Source organism: Cornus florida, unplaced genomic scaffold (genome assembly GCF_030987335.1).
Source record: "Cornus florida cultivar Cherokee Brave unplaced genomic scaffold, ASM3098733v1 CherokeeBrave_3.0.0_Hap2_Chr10, whole genome shotgun sequence".
Taxonomy (NCBI): Eukaryota; Viridiplantae; Streptophyta; class Magnoliopsida; order Cornales; family Cornaceae; genus Cornus; species Cornus florida.
Window position 1 is genome coordinate 115,366,856 of NW_026775580.1, and position 18,427 is coordinate 115,385,282.

The following is an 18,427-nucleotide window of genomic DNA, read 5'->3' on the forward strand; positions in this document are numbered from 1 at the left end:
CGGAGCCAGCATGGGCTCAGGGCAAGTGCTCCTTGGAGTAATTATTGGATACCCTGGGGGTATGGTACCCCAGGGCATCCCAACCCTTGGATGTGGTGGGGCCATCACCACATTCATAATCTAAAGGCTCTCACTACCTTAGGTATCATATCCGGAAAGTATTCAATAATTTCTCGTGCTCCTTGCCCATGCTAGCCTATTAGTTTTATTTTTTTATACTTTTCTTATGTATAATTTATTCAAATGCCTCTATAAAATTATTTTTCTCAAAGCTGCCCTTGACAGTACTAACCCATTAAAATATATTTTACATTTTATGCATATGATTTATTAAAGGTTTCGCTATAACCTCCATTGTTTATTTACCTCCCGTGTACTTTAAAAATGGTGCGAATTAGTGCATTTTGGCGTGAACTGCTATTGACCGGTACCGGAACTACAAAAAGACTAAAATAACCTTCTATCTATGATTAAAAAAAACTAATAATATAACATAAAATGTGAAAAGACTAAAATAGCCCTCTATCAATACTCCATCTCTGTTCTCGTTCTCGACTCTGATCTTGCCCCCTCTCTGTGCAACTGCAAACTACAAAACCATATAAAAGTTCAAATCCCATATATCTATTTGTCTACAAGAATCAAAAGTTCAAAACGAACTAGGAAAAAAAGTTCAAAACCTAATACCCATCAAAACCGATATCGGCATATCATTTCAGATTGTTCAAAAAATTAAAACCCATATATTTCAGTTTCCATTTCAGATTGTTCAAAAAATCAAAACCCATATCTTCAGTTTCCATTTCCAATTGTTCCAAAAATCAAAACCCATATCTTTCAGTTTCCATTTCCGATTATTCCAAAAATCAAAACCCATATCTTCAGTTTCCATTTCAGATTGCTCAAAAAATCAAAACATATATCTTTTAGTTTCCGTCGTTGTTTGGATGGCCGGTGAACGAAAAAGCTAGAAATGGACAATCGCCGTCGTCCACTGTCGGACTGTGGATTTGTGATTCGCCGTGGTCTCGCCGATTTGCCTGGTCGCTAAAGCTGATATGGTGTTTCCAATTCTCAGTTAGGAAAGGTGGTGTTTGGACGTGACTCTATAACCCTTGATCATTTTGACGAAATACCAAAATTAAATCCCCAAATCACACTGAATTATCAGAAGTGACGGAGATGGTGGGGTGATGGCAGTGGGTTTGTGTTGTTAAATTGGGTTTGACGGTGTGGTGGTGGTGTATGTTTTGGAGTGATGGCAGTGGGTTTGTGTATGTTTGGGGTGGTGCCACTGGGTTTGCGTGGTGGCGTACGTTTCACGTTGAGCGGCAGAGACGGTGTTGTTGGTGGGAGGTGAGGAGGTGATGGCCGGCGACTGACCGCCATGGAAGTGGGAAGTTCTCTCTCTGATTGGGAATATATATATATATAAGTTCAAAACTACATCACAGAGAATCGAAATCAATATGGGAATTCTCTTAATCGCAAAAAACTTGGAAAATTAGGTTTAACCCTCTGCAATCCAGTCGGGTTGGGTTCGCCGAAACAAGCAATTGGGTTTCAATATGAACATCAATTCGGCGACGAGACCACACTCTCGATTTGGGTTCGCCGAAACAAGCAATTAGGTCTAATTTGAACCATCAATTCGGCGACGAGTGAAAGGGAGGTGTGTCGCCGGAGAGGAGTGGTGAGGGTTTGGATTTCAATCCCTCTGTTTCATATTTAACTATTTCTCTCTCTCTCTCTGTGTAACTGCAAACTCTCTCTCTCTCTCTCTCTCTGTAACTGCGAACTACAAAATTTACCCATATATACTATATACAAATATATATATATATATATATGGTGAGGGGTAGTATAGAAATATTAAAAGGGTAGTTACGGAAAAAAGGGTTAAAAATGGTCATGTGCATGTCAAATTCTCACCGGAATAGTCACCGGGCTAAATTGCACATTTTTATATCCGGTAGAGATTTATATAAATAAATCTAACAAAAGGGGTATAAGTGGCAAATTTAAAACTACAAAAGTGTTTTTCAGACTTTTCCCTTTATTAAATTATATGAAATCACCTCCTAAAATTATTAATTTTTCAAAAAGTCTTTCTAATTCTTTCTCTTTTTTCCCTTCTTACTCTTCTTATTCAATTTTTTTTCCTTCTCTTCAAAAAAATAAATAAATAAAAATTACATTTCCTTTCTTCAATCGAAGTTCAAATTTTTTTTCTTTTACTAAAATATTTATTTTATCACGTGTAATATTGTTCTCCCTGAACTAAATTTATGATGTTCCTAAATGCTCTTACTATTAAAAACCTGACCTCAAATATATGAAGATGCATATCAATTCAAAATTTAATGATTTTTAAGTGCAAGTTTTTTATGGACTATTGTCTTGGTGTTGTTTGATAAAACTAAAAAATAAGCACTAGTTTATAACTGTGAAAACAATTCTCAAGAATTTAGAAAATATAAAATAATTTTTAGAGAACAATAAATGATAATTATCTGAAAATAAGTCTTTTTATAACTGAGTTTTTAGAAAACTAAAACAAACAGAATTTTTTTTTAATAGTTTAAGAAAATTGTTTTCGGAGTTACAAATTAAGCAAACTCCAGACCTTTTTATAACTGTGTTTTTATATAAAAAAAATTTAAAAAATTGAACTAAGTAGAAATTTTTGTACAGTTTTCTGTTTTAGTTTTTTGAAAACAGAAAACTGTTATCAGAATTACAAAATAAACAGACCCAATATTTTTTTTGATATCTTTTTTAATTTTTAATGTTCAGATACTCCTATCACTTAAAAATTTACTCTAAGAAATATTTATCATTTTGCTCAATCCGTTTAGAATTAAATTCTTCTCTCCCAACTATCAACTATTTTGAGAGAAGGGAGTATCAAAAAAACACCTCACTCTTGTAATGAATTGGGCTTAAAAAGGTTAAGATTGGGCTTAAAACAAATTGATTGGGGTTGGAAGTAGCAGCACGGGCAGGTCAGGTGAGCCGCAAACGGTTCGGGTTGCATTAGAACAAACCAAACACAGCCAGAAGAAGCACGTGAACAGAACTTTCCCTTCTCTATTTCAATCAAACCCCATGCCTATATATTTCATGCCAAAAACAGATTACCCCTGAATATACAAAACAAACCCACACACACACACACACACACACACTCTCTCTCTCTCTCTCTCTCTCTCTCTCTCTAAACTCATTACTCTCTGAAGTCTGAACTTCAACGTTGGTGAAAATTTTGTCAAGGCTACAGTCACGCACAATGGGTCGAACTAAGAGAAAATTGAACTCACCCAATTCAGATTCCGTCAAATTATCTCATGTTGATCATGGCCGTTCTGGTAAGCAATCTTTCTTACACATTCAAAGTGTAATTTAGTTTTCAGTAGTATAGGTTTTTATTGGCTTTAGAGAATTAAAACTGTGCTGTTTTCCAAGATTGTTCATTTTCAGTATGGATTGTACTCTTTTTTGCTTGAAGGGTTGGGTTTAGTTGGGTCTTGTTCTTGAATTATGTTCCTTTCTTTCAACGCGTTTAAAGAAAAGATATTGGTTGTCACTTGTTCAGATGATTTTTGAAGTTTGTGCTATTGTTAACAAAATTTGTTGTTTTGAGGCTTCTGCATGCATTGCCTTGTTCTTGGCTCTTTATTATGGATTGATATTAATTAAGCCCATGTTCTTGAATTGTATTTTGATTTCTGAATTCTAGTATAGAAATATTATTCTTTTTCTTTTCTTTTTCCTTTTCTTTTTTTGTTGATGGCTGATAAACGATTTTGATTTTTTGAGGGAAAGGCATTAGTTTGATGGTTTATGTGTTCATGTTATTTATTTCTTTTTTGGTTATCCAATATTACACTTTAATCGGTTTTCAATTTGAATTCTTGTAAAGAAAGATATGGATGTCAATAGAAGGGTTTTCAAGTTTGGGTTTTGGATGATAAAATGTTGATATTGTCATTAATGTGAACATAATTTCCTTTTGGTTCTTTGATATGGATCTCTCCTTTTGAGTTTATATATTTGAAAGGGTCTGAAGGTAGGGTATGAATTGGTGGGTGTGGTTTTGAATTTTGATTCGTTTTTTTTTCCTTTCAAAATACATTTATGATTTTCAGAACTCTGCTACATACCCTTCTTCTGGATCTTAACCAGAGATAAAATAGATAAGGAAAATGCCATAAAAAACTTAGTGGAGGAGATTAGGAGAATAGAGGCCCAAGCTTTCCCCTCTTTGATGCATCATAGCTTTAGGGTTTCTTGAGGAATGGTATTAGTTTTGTGCTCATTGATGGTGCATAGGTGGTAAATAAGGCTGGCTTTAGACCTTCATTAGGGAATGATAGATGATCAATACAATTTGCCATTGTTTTTTGTCTAAATGTCTTGACTTCGTGAGAACCAGATGACTGGTTATTCTTGAAACTACAAAGTACATAGCCTGTCAATTGAAGGCCTATTGGTTATCCAGACGATATATGTTATGAAGAGAAGATAATCTGGAGACTCTTTATAAGTAACATTGCTTTTGACTGTTGGAGAAAGTTGGTGGACTGAAAGTTTAACATATTCTTAAAATATAATCTACATGAAAAACTGGAGGCCTCTCTTAGTTATTATAGTTATCAGAGCATTGTATTAAGTTCTTTACCATAAGCTGAAGCTTCTTTCAGGTGCTTTATTTCTCTTGCTTCGCAGGATGCTTATTTATGAGAGTTGAATCATGCTTTTAAGTGTTTCTTCTTTACCGCTCCAATTTGGATTACTTTAGTAGACTGCTGGAGAAGAAACAAACAATTTTACCTTTTTCTTTTTTTCACTTGAAATCAGAACCTTAGTCTGAGACTCTGAGTTGGTTATGTTCTTAGGTACTCCAATTATTTCCTCCTCCTAAATGAATCATCGAACTTCTTTCCCTTTTTTTTTCCCTTTTGAATTATTGTTGATGTATTTTAATATCTAAAAATTATATCCATTAGTTTTATCATCCTTGACAAAATGTTATTGTCTGCATTTCAATTTGCTAAATTCAGTGGCTTAAAGATATATTAACCTATAAATCATCAATTTCACTATGATTTGTGGTCACAACACGGGTGTCAAGTGAAGTTTGATACAGAGCAGACATGGCAAACCCTAAAATTCAGACATGGTGGACACCTCCAAACATCCATATTATATTACATGCATATTATGTGTAACGTAGTATATGGTGCCACTTTTTCATGTAGTACAAGAGCAAAGGACACAGTCCTGTAAAGTATAGTAGAAAATTTGATGTAGGTGGTGTTAGAAGGGTTTGTAAGGGTTAGTTATAATTGATTTTCTCTGTTGAGAAGTTGGGGAAGGTATGGAGTTTTAGGTTTTGCAAAATGGTAAAAGGAAAAGGCTCTGGGGTTGTAGTTGAGTTGGAAAAAACGTAGTACCGGGGAGCATGGACAGTAACCATGAACAAAATAAAAAGGGCTACATTTTGTTGTTCTTGGGTGAAGGATTTGATTGATTGAAAGAGGGAAAGGTTAGGACCTTTCATTAGGATTTTTGAGGGCAGGCAAGGGATTTGCGGGGTTGAGATTTTTAGGGGTGCTAAAGGACAGAAAATTAAAGAGAAGCAGCAGGAAGTAGAAGAAGTTTCTAAAATTCTTTCTTATTACCCCTTATTAGGCATCACATCTAGGAATATACATTATTTAGTCATTGTTTCTATTTCTGCATCACACAAAGTCTCTCAACAAGAAGTAATTTATTCCAATCATAATATGGTACAATTAAATGGATGACATGTTATTTCATAACAATACATTAAACAAATTATGGCACGTACTTAGTCACATACTGTTTCTTTATATCATAATAAGGTCATCATAATAACTAGTAAGATCATACATGTTAAAAATTCTCTCTCAATCCCAGCCCCATAAAATAGGACACTTCCTCTTTTTTCTTTTTCAGCTGATTTGAGCTTTCTTTGTGCTCCGAGCACTCAATTTTGAGGTTGTTACACACTCAGTTCCATTATTGAAGGCATATAAGTGGGCCCCATCTTCAATACCCAATGTGGGAAACAATGAGTAGACCCATGAATTTATCACATCATAGTTTAGGGGGGCTTGATCTATTGGCCATTTGCAAATAACCCTGAGGATATAAATGCATCATGCAACTTCATGGGAGGTTCCATACTTTTTTCCTCTTTTTTCAGTTTTTATTTATTTTTATTATTATTTATCTCTATTGAATCTTAAGGAGTTTGCTCCTACTAGGATTATGACTCTAAATTGAAACTTCAAAGTTGAGTAAGAAAAGTCGAACTTTAGGGGAGCATGAACGGAAAAGACTAGATATGATAGTTTTAAGGTGCAGGAGTTGTTGATTTCAAGAAGGAAATTTTAGAACTTGTCAGATAGGATTAAGGGTGAGGAGGGGTTTCCGTCTTTCCGAGGTTTGTTTTGGCCTCTTAAGGATGCTAAAGGGTAGAAAGTTAAAGAAAAGCAGCATGAGGTAGAAGACGATCCTAAAATTCTTTCTTATGACCCCTTATTAGGCATCATTTTTAGGATTAGATATGCATCGCATAGTTCTGAGGTTGCTTCAATGATTTCTTATCTTTATTGAATTTTAAGGAGTACAATCCTAATAGGAGTACTATAATCTCCTGTCATAATTCATTTTCTCTGTGATTCCACTGACAAAAGAGCTAACCCCGGTTTTCAGGTTACTGCTGGAAAAATGTGGTACCGATAGGAGTCAGATTTCATCCGCAAGAGTGGGAACTCTTCCTCTACCTCCGCTTGAAGGTAGAAGGGAAACCCATTCCTCAGGGAACCATTGCAGAATTGGACATCTATGACTATAGTCCAACTCAACTCAACAGTATCTATGGGGCTGATGTCGAGAACATGTATTTCTTGACCCCGCTTCATAAGCTGGGGTCAAGAATTCAGAGAGAAGCGCTGAACGGAACCTGGAGAAAATTTGGCAGCAAAGAAGTGGTAGATGCCGTAGGAACTGTTGGCTACAAAGGATCTTTTAATTTTGAATGGAAACCACACCATGGGCAGGACAGGTTCCTAATGAAGGAATACACGTTTGCTGAACTCAATGAATGGGCCCTGGTAGAAATCTACCCTGTAAAACAAATCAAGAAACAAAATAGAAACCTTATCTTCAATAATTGGTTTAGGGAAGAAAGCTCCTTGAATGATAGTGGTGATCTTAAATTGTCGCTTTCTCTCCCTTCAAGCGCAACATTGGAGGCCCAAACCTCTGCAGTTGATAAGACCTTGAAGGTATTATCGACTTTTGTTGCTACATATGTTAGAGAGCAATAAGAATGGTTTCGATGTTCCCTAATCTCTATATGTGATTTTTAACAGGCGAAGAACGAGGAAAAAGTTTCGTTCTTGGAGGCCCAAACCTCTGCAGGTGATAAGACCTCAAAGGTAATAATGACTTTTGTTGCTATATTCTGTTGGTTATGTTTGTTGTTTTAGTTTTTCCTGGTGTAGCGTGTTTACGTTTGTGGTTTGGCTGTGTTTGCATATTCCCTAATCTCTGTGTGATTTTGTAACAGGCGAAGAACAAGGAGATGGTTTCTGTCAGAAGGTTGCAAGTACATGACATTGCTACTTTTGTGCTGAATGCTGCAGGGTATTATGAGGCTCAGAACTGCCCTAATTACTTCTTGTCTGAAGCATCAGTTGCTTTACTTGATGACCATCTTCCAATTCGTCCCAGCCTTATCATTCGGGAAGTTGTCAAAATTGAAAAGCAAACCGTCATGCCACTACCTACTATGACTGGAACGAATCGGTTGACCCTGAATTTGGGCTCAACTGTAAACCCATGTGGCCCCTCTACAATAAATCCATATAGTCTCCCGGTTGGCTCTGACTACTTTGTAGTGACAGGATGCATTCATTCGCCGCCGCCTCCTTCATATTGAAGGGTAGATCCAGAGGAACTATGTATATTGTGTATATAGCTTGCCAAAGATAAATACTCGGTGGTGGAACATTTACATGATTCTTAGAATGTTATATTCCTTTTGATTCTGGTATCTGTTGGTATCTGATGTCTTGTTAGTCCCTATGTATGGCTTGCCTTAAAGATGATCAAATTAGGGTCTGAAGGTAGGGTATGAATTGTTGGGGATGATTTGAATTTTGACTCATTTTTTTCTTTGTTTTCAAAATACATTTATGGTTTTCGGAACTCTGCTACATACCCTTCTTTTGGATCTTAATTAGAAAAAAACAAAAAAAAAAAATAGAGAGAATGTCTAATTTAGTAATCTGCCACATTATTACAACTTACAAGATAAATGGAAGGGATTTAAGAAAAGGAAAGAGGAATAGTTACTCACAAAAAAATGAAAGGAAACCAGGTACAGGACAAGTGCCACCACTTAATATCCAAGTGAGATCATGCAGAAAATTAATATACATTCAAACAGAACTTGCTTTAACACCACTAACCTTGCAGCCAGAAGCCTTTTCAGAACAACTGCCCACCCCCACAAGGAAATGGCCTTCCACCAACAATACTCAGCTTTAACATTGGGAAGTACAAATGCCGGTAACCTACATTCTCCTCGCCAAGCCTGACAACCACAAATCGTATCAACTCAATTCTTGTCAGGTATGATAGTCAAGCATGTTTAATACTCTCGAGAACAATCCATTCCCCCCCTTCCTTTTGTTATTAATACAGATCCAAGTCCAGCAACAAGAGTGGCTGATAGAAGGTCCTCTGGGCTAATTTACAACATCATTGCTCTAAAGTTGATGGACCCTTGGATGGCTATTGGAGATTGGAATGTGGTGAGGTTTCATCAAGAAAATATTGGAGGTAAAAGCATCCCTCAAAGGGTAGTTGATGAATTTAATTCAATTCTGGAATCCATTGGGTTGGATGACCTTCCTATGGCTAATGGTACATGGACATGGTTCAATAATCAATATTCTAGGAGGAGAATTTGTACCAATGTTGGTTGGCTACCTTTTGTAACTCCAAGTTATTCCTTACTGCAGCCTCTCTGTCTGATCAGTTTCCTATGGTTGTAACTTGTAAGCTATGATGACTGATGAGAACTGTGCCACTGGTCCTAAGCCCTTCAAGTTCTTGAAGAATTTTGTGCTCCATGGCTGAGGTTGGAGTATATTGTTGATTATGTGTGGAGAGAAAATACTCTCTCTTATAATTCCTATTCACAGATCTATGGAAACATTGAGATTGGTGAAGTATGAAATGAAGGAATGGAACAAGGCTAAAGGTCATACTTCTGATCAGTTGAAGGCTGCGACTAAGAAGCTGGAGAAATTTCAGCTTCAATTGTTGCATAGTCCCATGAAGGAAATGTGTATTGAGGCTGTTAAGGTAGCAACGGAAGAAGTGGAAAATTTATATGCTTGTGTGGAGAAATTGTGGGCTCAGAAAGGATGCAGTGACACGCAGATAATGGTAGATGTTAAAAAAAAAAAAAAAATTTATTCCACAACAAAGTGAAATAGACAAGAGCTGTTAATTCCATTTACTAGACTTGAAACTGAGGAAGAAAGTGTGTCCTCTAATCAGAATTCCATCAGAGCTTGGCTGGTGGAATTCTAGAGAGGTTGTATTCCAAGCCTTCTAACCTATCTTCTAATTTGCAGGAACCTAGAAAATGTCTTGGACTCTATCAGAGGCAAATTACTGGAGAATCCTATTTCTGAAGAAGAAATGAAGGAAGTCGTCATGGGGTTTGCTCCTGACAAGGTTCCTAGTCCAAATGGCACGCCTCCTAGATTATAACAGAGATTTTAGCGGATTATCAAGGATGATTTGATTGCATTTGTCCTACATTTTTTTACATCATCCTCTATGCCTTTGGAATAAATGCTACATTCCTTACAAATAATAGAATCATATGGCATAGAAATTTTGAATTAGAATTGGTGGCACCTCAGCTTAAGGGGTTAAGTTTTTCAATTCAAATCCAAATTGAACCCACCCCCACAAATAATAGAATCATTGTTAGATATGGAATACAGTATAAGCAATTAGAAAGATAAAATTACATAATCAAAGCTTTCAAAGTTTTATACCAAAATTATAAAACAAAGTTTCAAAGTTGACATTGGGAGGGAATTAAAACAAAGGCCATGGTTTTCGACAAGTTGGACATGAATCATTCTTCCACAACCACCCAGAAATGCACCTGGTATGGAAAACATGGGAGCAGGTTGTTCTAGTGATCCTCGTGGCAGTCGTTAATTCATCAAGACAAATCGCGCATTTATCACCCTCAATAAACTCCTCTTCCTCACCCTGCAAGGGTTCAACTTTAACAAACCCTATTGGTTCGTCAATCGCAACGCCTCTTGTCGGAAAATACCCCTTTTCGCCCAAAAATTCTCTTATAATCCACAAATACAACTCCACGTCTACGCTGTAACTATCATATGGATCATCCTCTACTTTCTCCGCATCGTGATCTATCTCGAAATCCGAAAACCCCGACGAGTCCGAGTCAGATCCGGGGTCGTAGTCGTATCCCAGCCTAGGTGGGGTAGGAGGTGACATCGACGCTATAGGAGAAAGATTGAGATCGATGTCGGTGTGATCAACGGTTCGGATTCGATAAATTTCAGTCACGATCACAATTTTGGGCAAATTGGGGCCAAGAATATTCTTGGTGCAAAAATTGTAATTTTTGAGAAGATAGTCTGAGATTTCATCGCCTAATGGTAGAATGGTCTCTGGTAGGAACTGTTTGGTGGCCGAGAGAACGGTGTGAGGCAGTGACTTGATGGAATGGTGAGAGAGCAACCCTTTGACATCGAATCGTATTGCTCTCCGTAACCTGTCATCTTTGATTTCGATATCGGTATCGCGGTGGATGGTAGTGAATTTGCTGGTGATGAAGTAGACCAACAGACCTTCAGACTCAGATATTCTGTTCTTGCGAAGCTTTTCGTTCCACCGGAACACACGCACTCTTCTGCAGTGAGCTTCTTCCTTCACAATCACCATCTTCCACTCTCTCTACTTCGCATATACTGTAGATAAAATATGACACTCGGAAGGTCGAACCCTGGAATATAAGCCCAACTACTCATGTTTATAGGGTCGAAATCACGAAGTTACTCCGAAACTTGAGACTTAAGAGTTGGAGGGAAACTAGGATTTTATTAAGTGTGACTTGGGAATTAAGAAATACAGTAATTTCTTTGACTTGGGAATTAAGATTTTATTAAGTCTGACTTTATCTACCTGAATTGAAAATTTTATTTAATACAGTAATTTATTTGACTTGGGAATTAAGAAACACGGTCAGCCTTGTTAACTTTTATTTTTGCATACGCAGCATTAATCGTTATCCAAGTTTTTGGTTTTATCTAATAGTGTAGAATATGTCTGACAATCATAATTATTTTGTGTTTTTATTTTGACCCGAAACATAAGTAATGCTTCTGCTTTTAAAGTGTGTCCATTACTATTTAAAATTTTGTTCGGTAACATAAATTTATTACAAGATTTTTAGAAGTAAAAATATAAAAGCATGTTTGGTAAAAAGTATTGTAAGTTTGAATGGTTAGTTAAAAATATTATTTTAGAATTTTTTCTTTTTTTTTTTGAACAATGCTTTGCTGCAGTGCGGAATTAAATAAAAGCATCATTTTGATGCTTCCGATTTTGGCTTCAATTTTGGAAGCACTTCGGTACTATTCAAAAGCACATCAAATATTACCAAACATACTTCGTACTTTTGTTTCGCTACAATACACTAGCAAAAGCAAAAGAATACGAAACAAAAGTACTAGCCAAACAGGCCTAGTATTTTCTTCTGGTTTTTGAATGAATTTTCAAAATAAAAATGTACAAATGTACATGGAATAATTGATTACTTATAAGTCTTTCTACGTCTCAAAATAAGTATTTCTTTTTTAAACTCTAACTTTAAAAAAAAAAATTATTATTATTATTATTTTATTATATTAGTATTAAATGAATTTTCAAATTTATTCCTAAGTGATGTGATAGTTTATTTTTTATAGGTTCAATGAGAGAAGGTATTACAAAAATAGTACATTGACTTTTTAAATGAAACATTTATTTTGGGACCTATAAAAGTAGTACAAATTTTTCTCTAAAGAGCATTTTCTTTCCTAATAAGTTTCAAATTTATCCTTTCAATATTTAAATATTTGCGTTGAAACTAAAGTATGATTTTGGACCAATTAAAATTTTGTAAGATTACTTTTCTTTTATACACACACATACATGTGTGTGTGTGTGAATGAAGCATTTGTTTTGAATTGCACTACAGAGCGAGCTTATTTTATACGGACAGGAATACATCTGTGGCACAAATTAGTTATAGATAATAGCTACTTGTCTTCAGAGCATCTCCAATGCATAAAGCTATTTGTGCATGCCAAATCTATATTTTGAAAAGTGCTACAGTATTAAAATAATATATTTTAGCAATTCTACTCCAATGGTGCGTTATTATTTTTTAACACAACCACCATTTTTTTTTCAACAATTATTCCCAATTTCCATTTTCAACCACCATTATTTTTCCATTGCAAATATAGATAGAGATGGACAGAGGAAACATAGATAGAGGAAACAAACTCCACAGACCCAGAAACAAACAAATTGATGAGAGAAAAAGAAAGAAGCTGATCATCATCGCCAGTCGAGGGAGCCACGATCGAGGGACCCAGAAACAAACAAACTCCGGTCGATTTTTTATCATCATTGCCGCCGCCTTCTTCACCGGAGCTCATACCACGACCCAGAACGACGACGACGGCGACGGCGGAGGGAACCACGATCGGACAACCCAGAACCACGATCAGACCACCCAGAACCACGATCAGACCACCCAGAACCACGGCTGAGCAGCACCTTGGAGTCATGCAGTGGGCCCAGATCGTCGAATCCGCCGCTGAAGTTTAGAATCCGGTAACGGCAAAGGAAGAAACAAGTGTTGCAGATGAGAGGGAAAGAGAGACGACAGAGTTAGCGATATCGAGGGACAGGGAAAGCAACAGGGGATTGAGGGAGATAGGAAGACGTTGCAGATGAGAGGGAGCGAGAGACGTAGCGATATTGAGGGACAGAGATAGTGGTATTTGAAGGATTGAGGGAGATAGGAATAAATGGTGTCATTGGGCCATTAAACAGACTTGCCAAAAAAAATTGGCAGCTCTCACGTGTGAGAGAAAATTTGAGATTTTCAAATTTTGAGAGACCAAATGAAAGGCTATTGGAGAGTCTTTTTTTACCCATCTCTCAAATTATGAGTTTGAGAGCTCAAAATAGAAGAGCATTGGATATACTCGCAAGGTCAAATTGGACTGAACACTAATTTCCGGGAGAAAAACGAATTGCACTAAACACTTTTGAATTATTAAGGGCCTTTTTTTTTTTTTCTTTTTTCCCGAAAATTGAACTTTTTAAGTTGTTGCGATGTACATTCTTGAACTATTAAATATATTGAACCTTGAAGCAAATGACTATAAAAGAAAATGAGTATATCATTGCCCACCAAAAATCAGACCATAAAAGAAAGAAAAATGATAGGCAATTAGAAGACAGCCTGAGAGATGAAGTTTGTAAAAAAAAAATTCTAAAAAATTAGCAAAGATTAAAAGAAAGGATGAGTTAATAATTAACGCAAGTTGTTTAGAGGTAGAATAAAAGAAAATACACTTTAGTAATAGACTCTTAGATCCCCCTTCATAAAAGAAATAAAAAGTAATAAAAATAGTTGGCAAAGAAAATGAGAGATTAAGAGGGAGGGTCAAAAACTAACATTTAAGTTCCCTTGGTTAACATGAAGCAAATAGAAAGAAAAAATATATATAAATAGAAAATATTTAAATTTGTAATTATTTTAAATAATTAAATATAATTGGCAAAATAACTTGTGATAAAATAAAATGCAGAAATAACAATATAAAAATTAATTCAATCACCACTGACGAGAAATTGCATTGTGATAAATGCATTTTTAAATAAAACAACAAATTCACTCCTAAAACAAGAAATTCACTTCAAGGACTTAATGTCTTCTGCTATGGAGCCAGCATGGGCCCAGTGGCAGTGCTCTTTGCCCATCATGCTAGCCTATTAGTAACTTTTTCTTTTTGTACGTTTAATAAGTTATACAAAATGCCTCTTTAAGCTCGGTTGAAGGGTCTTAAGGAAGATGTCGAGGGGTATGATCCGGTTCTTTGTTATCAGTTGGAACTTGAACTTGGTCTGGCTTGGCGGGATGAGGAGCTCTTCTGGTTACAAAAATCTAGGGTTGCTTGGTTGAAGCATGGGGATCGCAATACCAAATTTTTCCATAGGAAGGCCAAAATTCGTCATCGGAAAAATTTGATTCTGGGGTTAGAGGATGCGGTTGGTGTTTGGCACGATTCAAAGGACGTCATTCGTCGGGTGGCCGAAGATTATTTTCTTTCTATTTTCACCTCCATTCCAGATCAGGATGATTCTGCATTTTGGAGTTCAATCCAGTCTTGTGTTTCTCCGGTTATGAATAGTGCTTTACTTCAAGAGGGTACGGTTGAGGAGCTGCGAGAAGCTTTGGTCGGTATAAGTCCGTACAAGGCTCCAGGGCCGGACGGGTTTACTCCATTATTTTTTCAATCTAATTGGGAGTTGCTGAAGGATGATCTTCTGAAGGGTTTTAATTCTTTTATCCAAGGGGGGCTGCTTCCGAGGGGTATGAATTCTACTCATATTGATTTAATCCCTAAGGTGTTTCACCCAACGGTCATGTCTAATTTTAGGCCCATCTCTCTTTGCAACGTGTCGTATAAAATTTTTTCCAAGGCCCTGGCTAACCGGTTGAAGGCATTTCTTCCTCTTATCATCAGTGAATCTCAGAGTGCTTTCGTCCTTCACCGTCTTATTCATGATAATATCCTTTTAGCCTATGATTTAATGCATGTTCTGAAGCGTAAAAAGAATGGCGATTCTGGCTTTCTTGCTCTGAAGTTGGATATGGCGAAGGCTTATGATCGAGTGAGTTGGTCGTTCTTATGCAAGTTTATGACTCATTTGGGTTTTGCTGATCGATGGGTTTCGTTGATGCTGGAATGTATTAGTTCTGTGTCTTTTTCTGTGCTTATTAATGGCGAACGTGGCGTTTGTTTCTCCTTATTTAGGGGTCTTCGTCAAGGTGACCCGCTTTCGCCTTTTCTTTTCTTGTTCTGCTCCAAGGGTCTTTCCCGCCTTTTCTATGAGTATGAAAGAAAAAAAAAAAAAAAAAACAGCTTTTGGGGCTCCGTATGGGGTGTGGGTGTCCTCCAATTTCTCACCTCTTATTCGCGGATGATGCTTTGATTTTTTGTCGCGCTAGGAATCCTGAGGTGCAACGTGTCAAATCTATTTTGGACCGTTACGAAGCTCTCACCAGCCAGCTCATTAGTTTGAAAAAATCTTGTTTATTTTTTTTGCCTAATACTTAGGTTTCTCAGAAGGATCTTTGTCGGTCTATTCTCGGCATCTTGACAGTGGACTGGTCTAATAAGTATTTAGGTCTTCCTTTTATGGTAGGCCGATTGAAAACGTCAGCTTTAAATTTTATTTCTCAGAAAGTGTCCAAAAAGATCTCTTCTCTAAAAGGTTGTTTGTTGTCTAAGGCGGGTAAAGAAATCATGGTGAAAACAGTTCTTGCTGCCCTTCCTACTTTTTCTATGCACTGCTTACAGCTTCCCAAAAAGAATTGTCAGATGTTGTCTAGTTTTTTCCTTAATTTTTGGTGGAGTGGGTTGGAAAAATCCAACAAAATTAAGTGGATCAGTTGGGACGCTTTATGCCAATCCATGGAGGTTGGGGGTTTGGGTTTTAAAAATATGGAGGCTTTTAATTTAGCTCTTCTTGCTAAATTAGCCTGGCGGATGGAAATAGACGATGAGTCTCTTTTGTTCAGATCTTTTAAACAGAAGTACTTCAAATATTGTTCTTTTGTGGAGGCTTCTAATCGTCCCTCTGCGTCTTGGGTTTGGAAGAGTGTTTTATCGGCTCGGGAAGTCATTCGAAAGGGTTTAAAGTGGCAAATCGGGGATGGTTCTAGTGTTCAGTGTTGGAAAGATAATTGGCTCCCCGATCTTCAGAACTCTTCAGTTACATCTTCTCCAATTGGGCCTTCTGTTTCTTTAGTTGCTGATCTTATCAATCATGACATTCACAAGTAGAATTTGGATCTAGTTTCACGATCTTTTAATAAACGTGACTGTGATCTCATCTTGCAAATTCCTCTTAGTTTTCAGGGTGGTTCGGATTGCAAGATTTGGGGGGCCTCCAAGGATAGCCGTTTCTCGGTTCAGAACACATATTTAGTGGCTTCTTCTCTTCTTTCTTCTAACCCTTCTAGGCCTTGTATTGAAGGGAGTAGCTTCACTGCGGGATGGAGTGTTATGTGGCGAAATGTTGGCTCGGTCCGGGCTCCTCGGAAGATTTAGCTTTTTTTGTGGCAGAGTCTTCATAATCGCATTCCAGTTAATGAGCATCTGTTTTTTCGGGGTGCGTTGGTCTCTCCTTGTTACCCGGTTTGTGAAAAGGGGGTGGAAACAGTGGACCATCTGTTGTGTTTTTGCCCTTTTGCGATTTTGGTGTGGAAGCTTTGCCCTTTACGTATTGATTTCAGTGGGTTGTCTCCTTCTTTTTGGCCGAAGCGATAGGTTTCTCTTTGTGATAAGTGGGCTGATTCAGGGGCGGCGACAGATTGTTCTAGCCTTGCAGCTTTTGTTTGCTGGACTTTGTGGAAGTGTCGGAATGATTTTGTGTTTAATCGAAAGAAGTGGGATCCGTTCGAGGCTAGCCTCAAAGCTCTTTACGCTTTTCAAGAGTTTCAAGGGATTGGGAGTCCAGCCCAGATTTGCATTCTTCCATCTTCTTCTGGTTCGTTTCCACCGGCGAAGTGGACGGCCTCGGAGTTGGGTTTTATTAAGCTTAATTTTGATGCTTCATTTTCTCAATCTCGCCGATTATGTGGGGGGGAGGGGGAGGGGTTTGATCCTTCGGAACCATCTTGGTTATCCAATTAAAATTGTTACGGTGTTCTTTCCTCATGTTTATTCTCCATCCATGGTTGAAGGTTTGGTTCTACGCGCTGCTATGGTGTTGCTCAAGGTGTGGGGTTATCATCAGGTGGTGGTTGAAGGGGATTGTCGTCCTGTTATGCGTTTGCAGGCTTCACTGGCTGAGTTGCAGGTGGTTTTTAATGACGTTTCCTCCCTCCTTCTTGATTGTTTGGGTTCGTCTCTGGCTTGGGTTCCTCGTGGAGGCAATTCTGTAACTCATTTGTTGAGTAAGTTTGCCTTGAAAGCCGAATGTAGTGTTTTAGATTGGAGCATTTGGCCCTCGTGGCTGTGTAGTGCTCTCTTTCCTGACTATTGTATTTCTCATGTGGTTTGTTAGTGTTGTTCAGTTTGGTTAAAAAAAATGCCTCTTTAAAATTATTTTTTTCAAAGCTGCCCTTGGACAATGCTGACCCATTAAAATATATTTTACATTTTATGCATATAATATATATGAAATGACAAATTAGTAATTTTTCAAAAAATCTTTCTAATTCTTTCTCTTTTTTCCCTTCTTACTCTTCTTATTCATTTTTTTTTTCTTCTCTTCAAAAAAAAAAAAATAATAAAAATTAAATAAATAAATAAAAATTGCATTTCCTTTCTTCAATCAAATTTCAATTTTTTTTTTTCTTTTACTAAAAAAATTTATTTTATCACGTGTAATATTGTTCCCCCTGAATTAAATTTTCGATGTTCCTAAATGCTCTTGCTACTAAAAACCTAACCTCAAATATATGAAGATGCATATCAATTCAGAAATTAATGATTTTTAAGTGTAGGTTTTAGACTAACTACTATTTTAGGTGCTATTTAATAAAATTGAAAATCAAGTACTAAATTTTTTAAGAGTTGAAATTTAAGCATTGAGGTTTTAAAGTGGTAATTAAAAATAAATAATATTTTTTTTGATATCTTTTTGAATTTTCAATGTTTAGATATTCCTATCACTTAAAAATTTACTCCACTTTAAGTGATACTTTATCATTTTCAGTAATATTCAAATTATGTTACTAAACGCTGAAACCGTTTGGAATTAAATTACTTTCTTTGCCCCAAAATAGTTGAGTTGGAGTCATAATTTTCAAAATACCCAATTATTTTGAGAGGAATGGAGTATCAAACAACACACCTTACTCTTGTAATGAATTGGGCTTACAAAGGTTAAGATTGGGATTAAACAAATTGATTGGGGTTGGAAGGATACAGCAGCACGGATAGGTCAAGTTGGGCCGCAAACGGTTCGGGTTGCATTAGAACAAACCAAACACCGCCAGAAGAAGCACGTGAACAGAACTTTCCCTTCTCTT

The 18,427-nt window shown here is 36.8% G+C and overlaps 2 protein-coding genes across 3 annotated transcripts; one reads left to right on the plus strand and one right to left on the minus strand.

The window, feature by feature from the left end:
• Nucleotides 1-3,124: 3,124 nt before the first annotated feature.
• On the plus strand, nucleotides 3,125-8,209 carry LOC132277611 (NAC transcription factor 25-like). 2 transcript variants are annotated; one of them, XM_059779448.1, is made up of 4 exons: nucleotides 3,128-3,368; nucleotides 6,745-7,319; nucleotides 7,407-7,472; nucleotides 7,604-8,209. In XM_059779448.1, the coding sequence occupies exons 1-4, from the start codon at nucleotides 3,290-3,292 to the stop codon at nucleotides 7,973-7,975; spliced, it is 1,092 nt and encodes a 363-aa protein (XP_059635431.1). In that variant the 5' UTR covers nucleotides 3,128-3,289; the 3' UTR covers nucleotides 7,976-8,209. The 2 variants fall into 2 exon arrangements, with proteins under 2 accessions (XP_059635432.1, XP_059635431.1); XM_059779449.1 differs by lacking the exon at nucleotides 7,407-7,472 and having other exon boundaries at nucleotides 3,125-3,368.
• A 123-nt stretch (nucleotides 8,210-8,332) lies between these two features.
• Nucleotides 8,333-11,146, minus strand: LOC132277612 (uncharacterized). The gene is made up of 2 exons (XM_059779450.1): nucleotides 10,229-11,146; nucleotides 8,333-8,632 (listed from the first exon to the last, which is right to left on the minus strand). Exons 1-2 carry the CDS (start codon nucleotides 11,041-11,043, stop codon nucleotides 8,527-8,529), a joined length of 921 nt encoding a protein of 306 aa, XP_059635433.1. The 5' UTR covers nucleotides 11,044-11,146; the 3' UTR covers nucleotides 8,333-8,526.
• Between the last annotated feature and the right edge of the window lie 7,281 nt (nucleotides 11,147-18,427).

Bases quoted from the DNA above. Each gene is read 5' to 3' on its own strand.
- LOC132277611 (XM_059779448.1), top strand. From the start codon at position 3,290: ATGGGTCGAACTAAGAGAAAATTGAACTCACCCAATTCAGATTCCGTC. The intron at 3,369-6,744 runs GTAAGCAATCTT...CCCGGTTTTCAG, and splicing joins TGTTGATCATGGCCGTTCTG to GTTACTGCTGGAAAAATGTG. The intron at 7,473-7,603 runs GTAATAATGACT...ATTTTGTAACAG, and splicing joins CAGGTGATAAGACCTCAAAG to GCGAAGAACAAGGAGATGGT.
- LOC132277612 (XM_059779450.1), bottom strand. From the start codon at position 11,043: ATGGTGATTGTGAAGGAAGAAGCTCACTGCAGAAGAGTGCGTGTGTTC. The intron at 8,633-10,228 runs GTGCATTTCTGG...TGTGGTTGTCAG, and splicing joins TCCCATGTTTTCCATACCAG to GCTTGGCGAGGAGAATGTAG.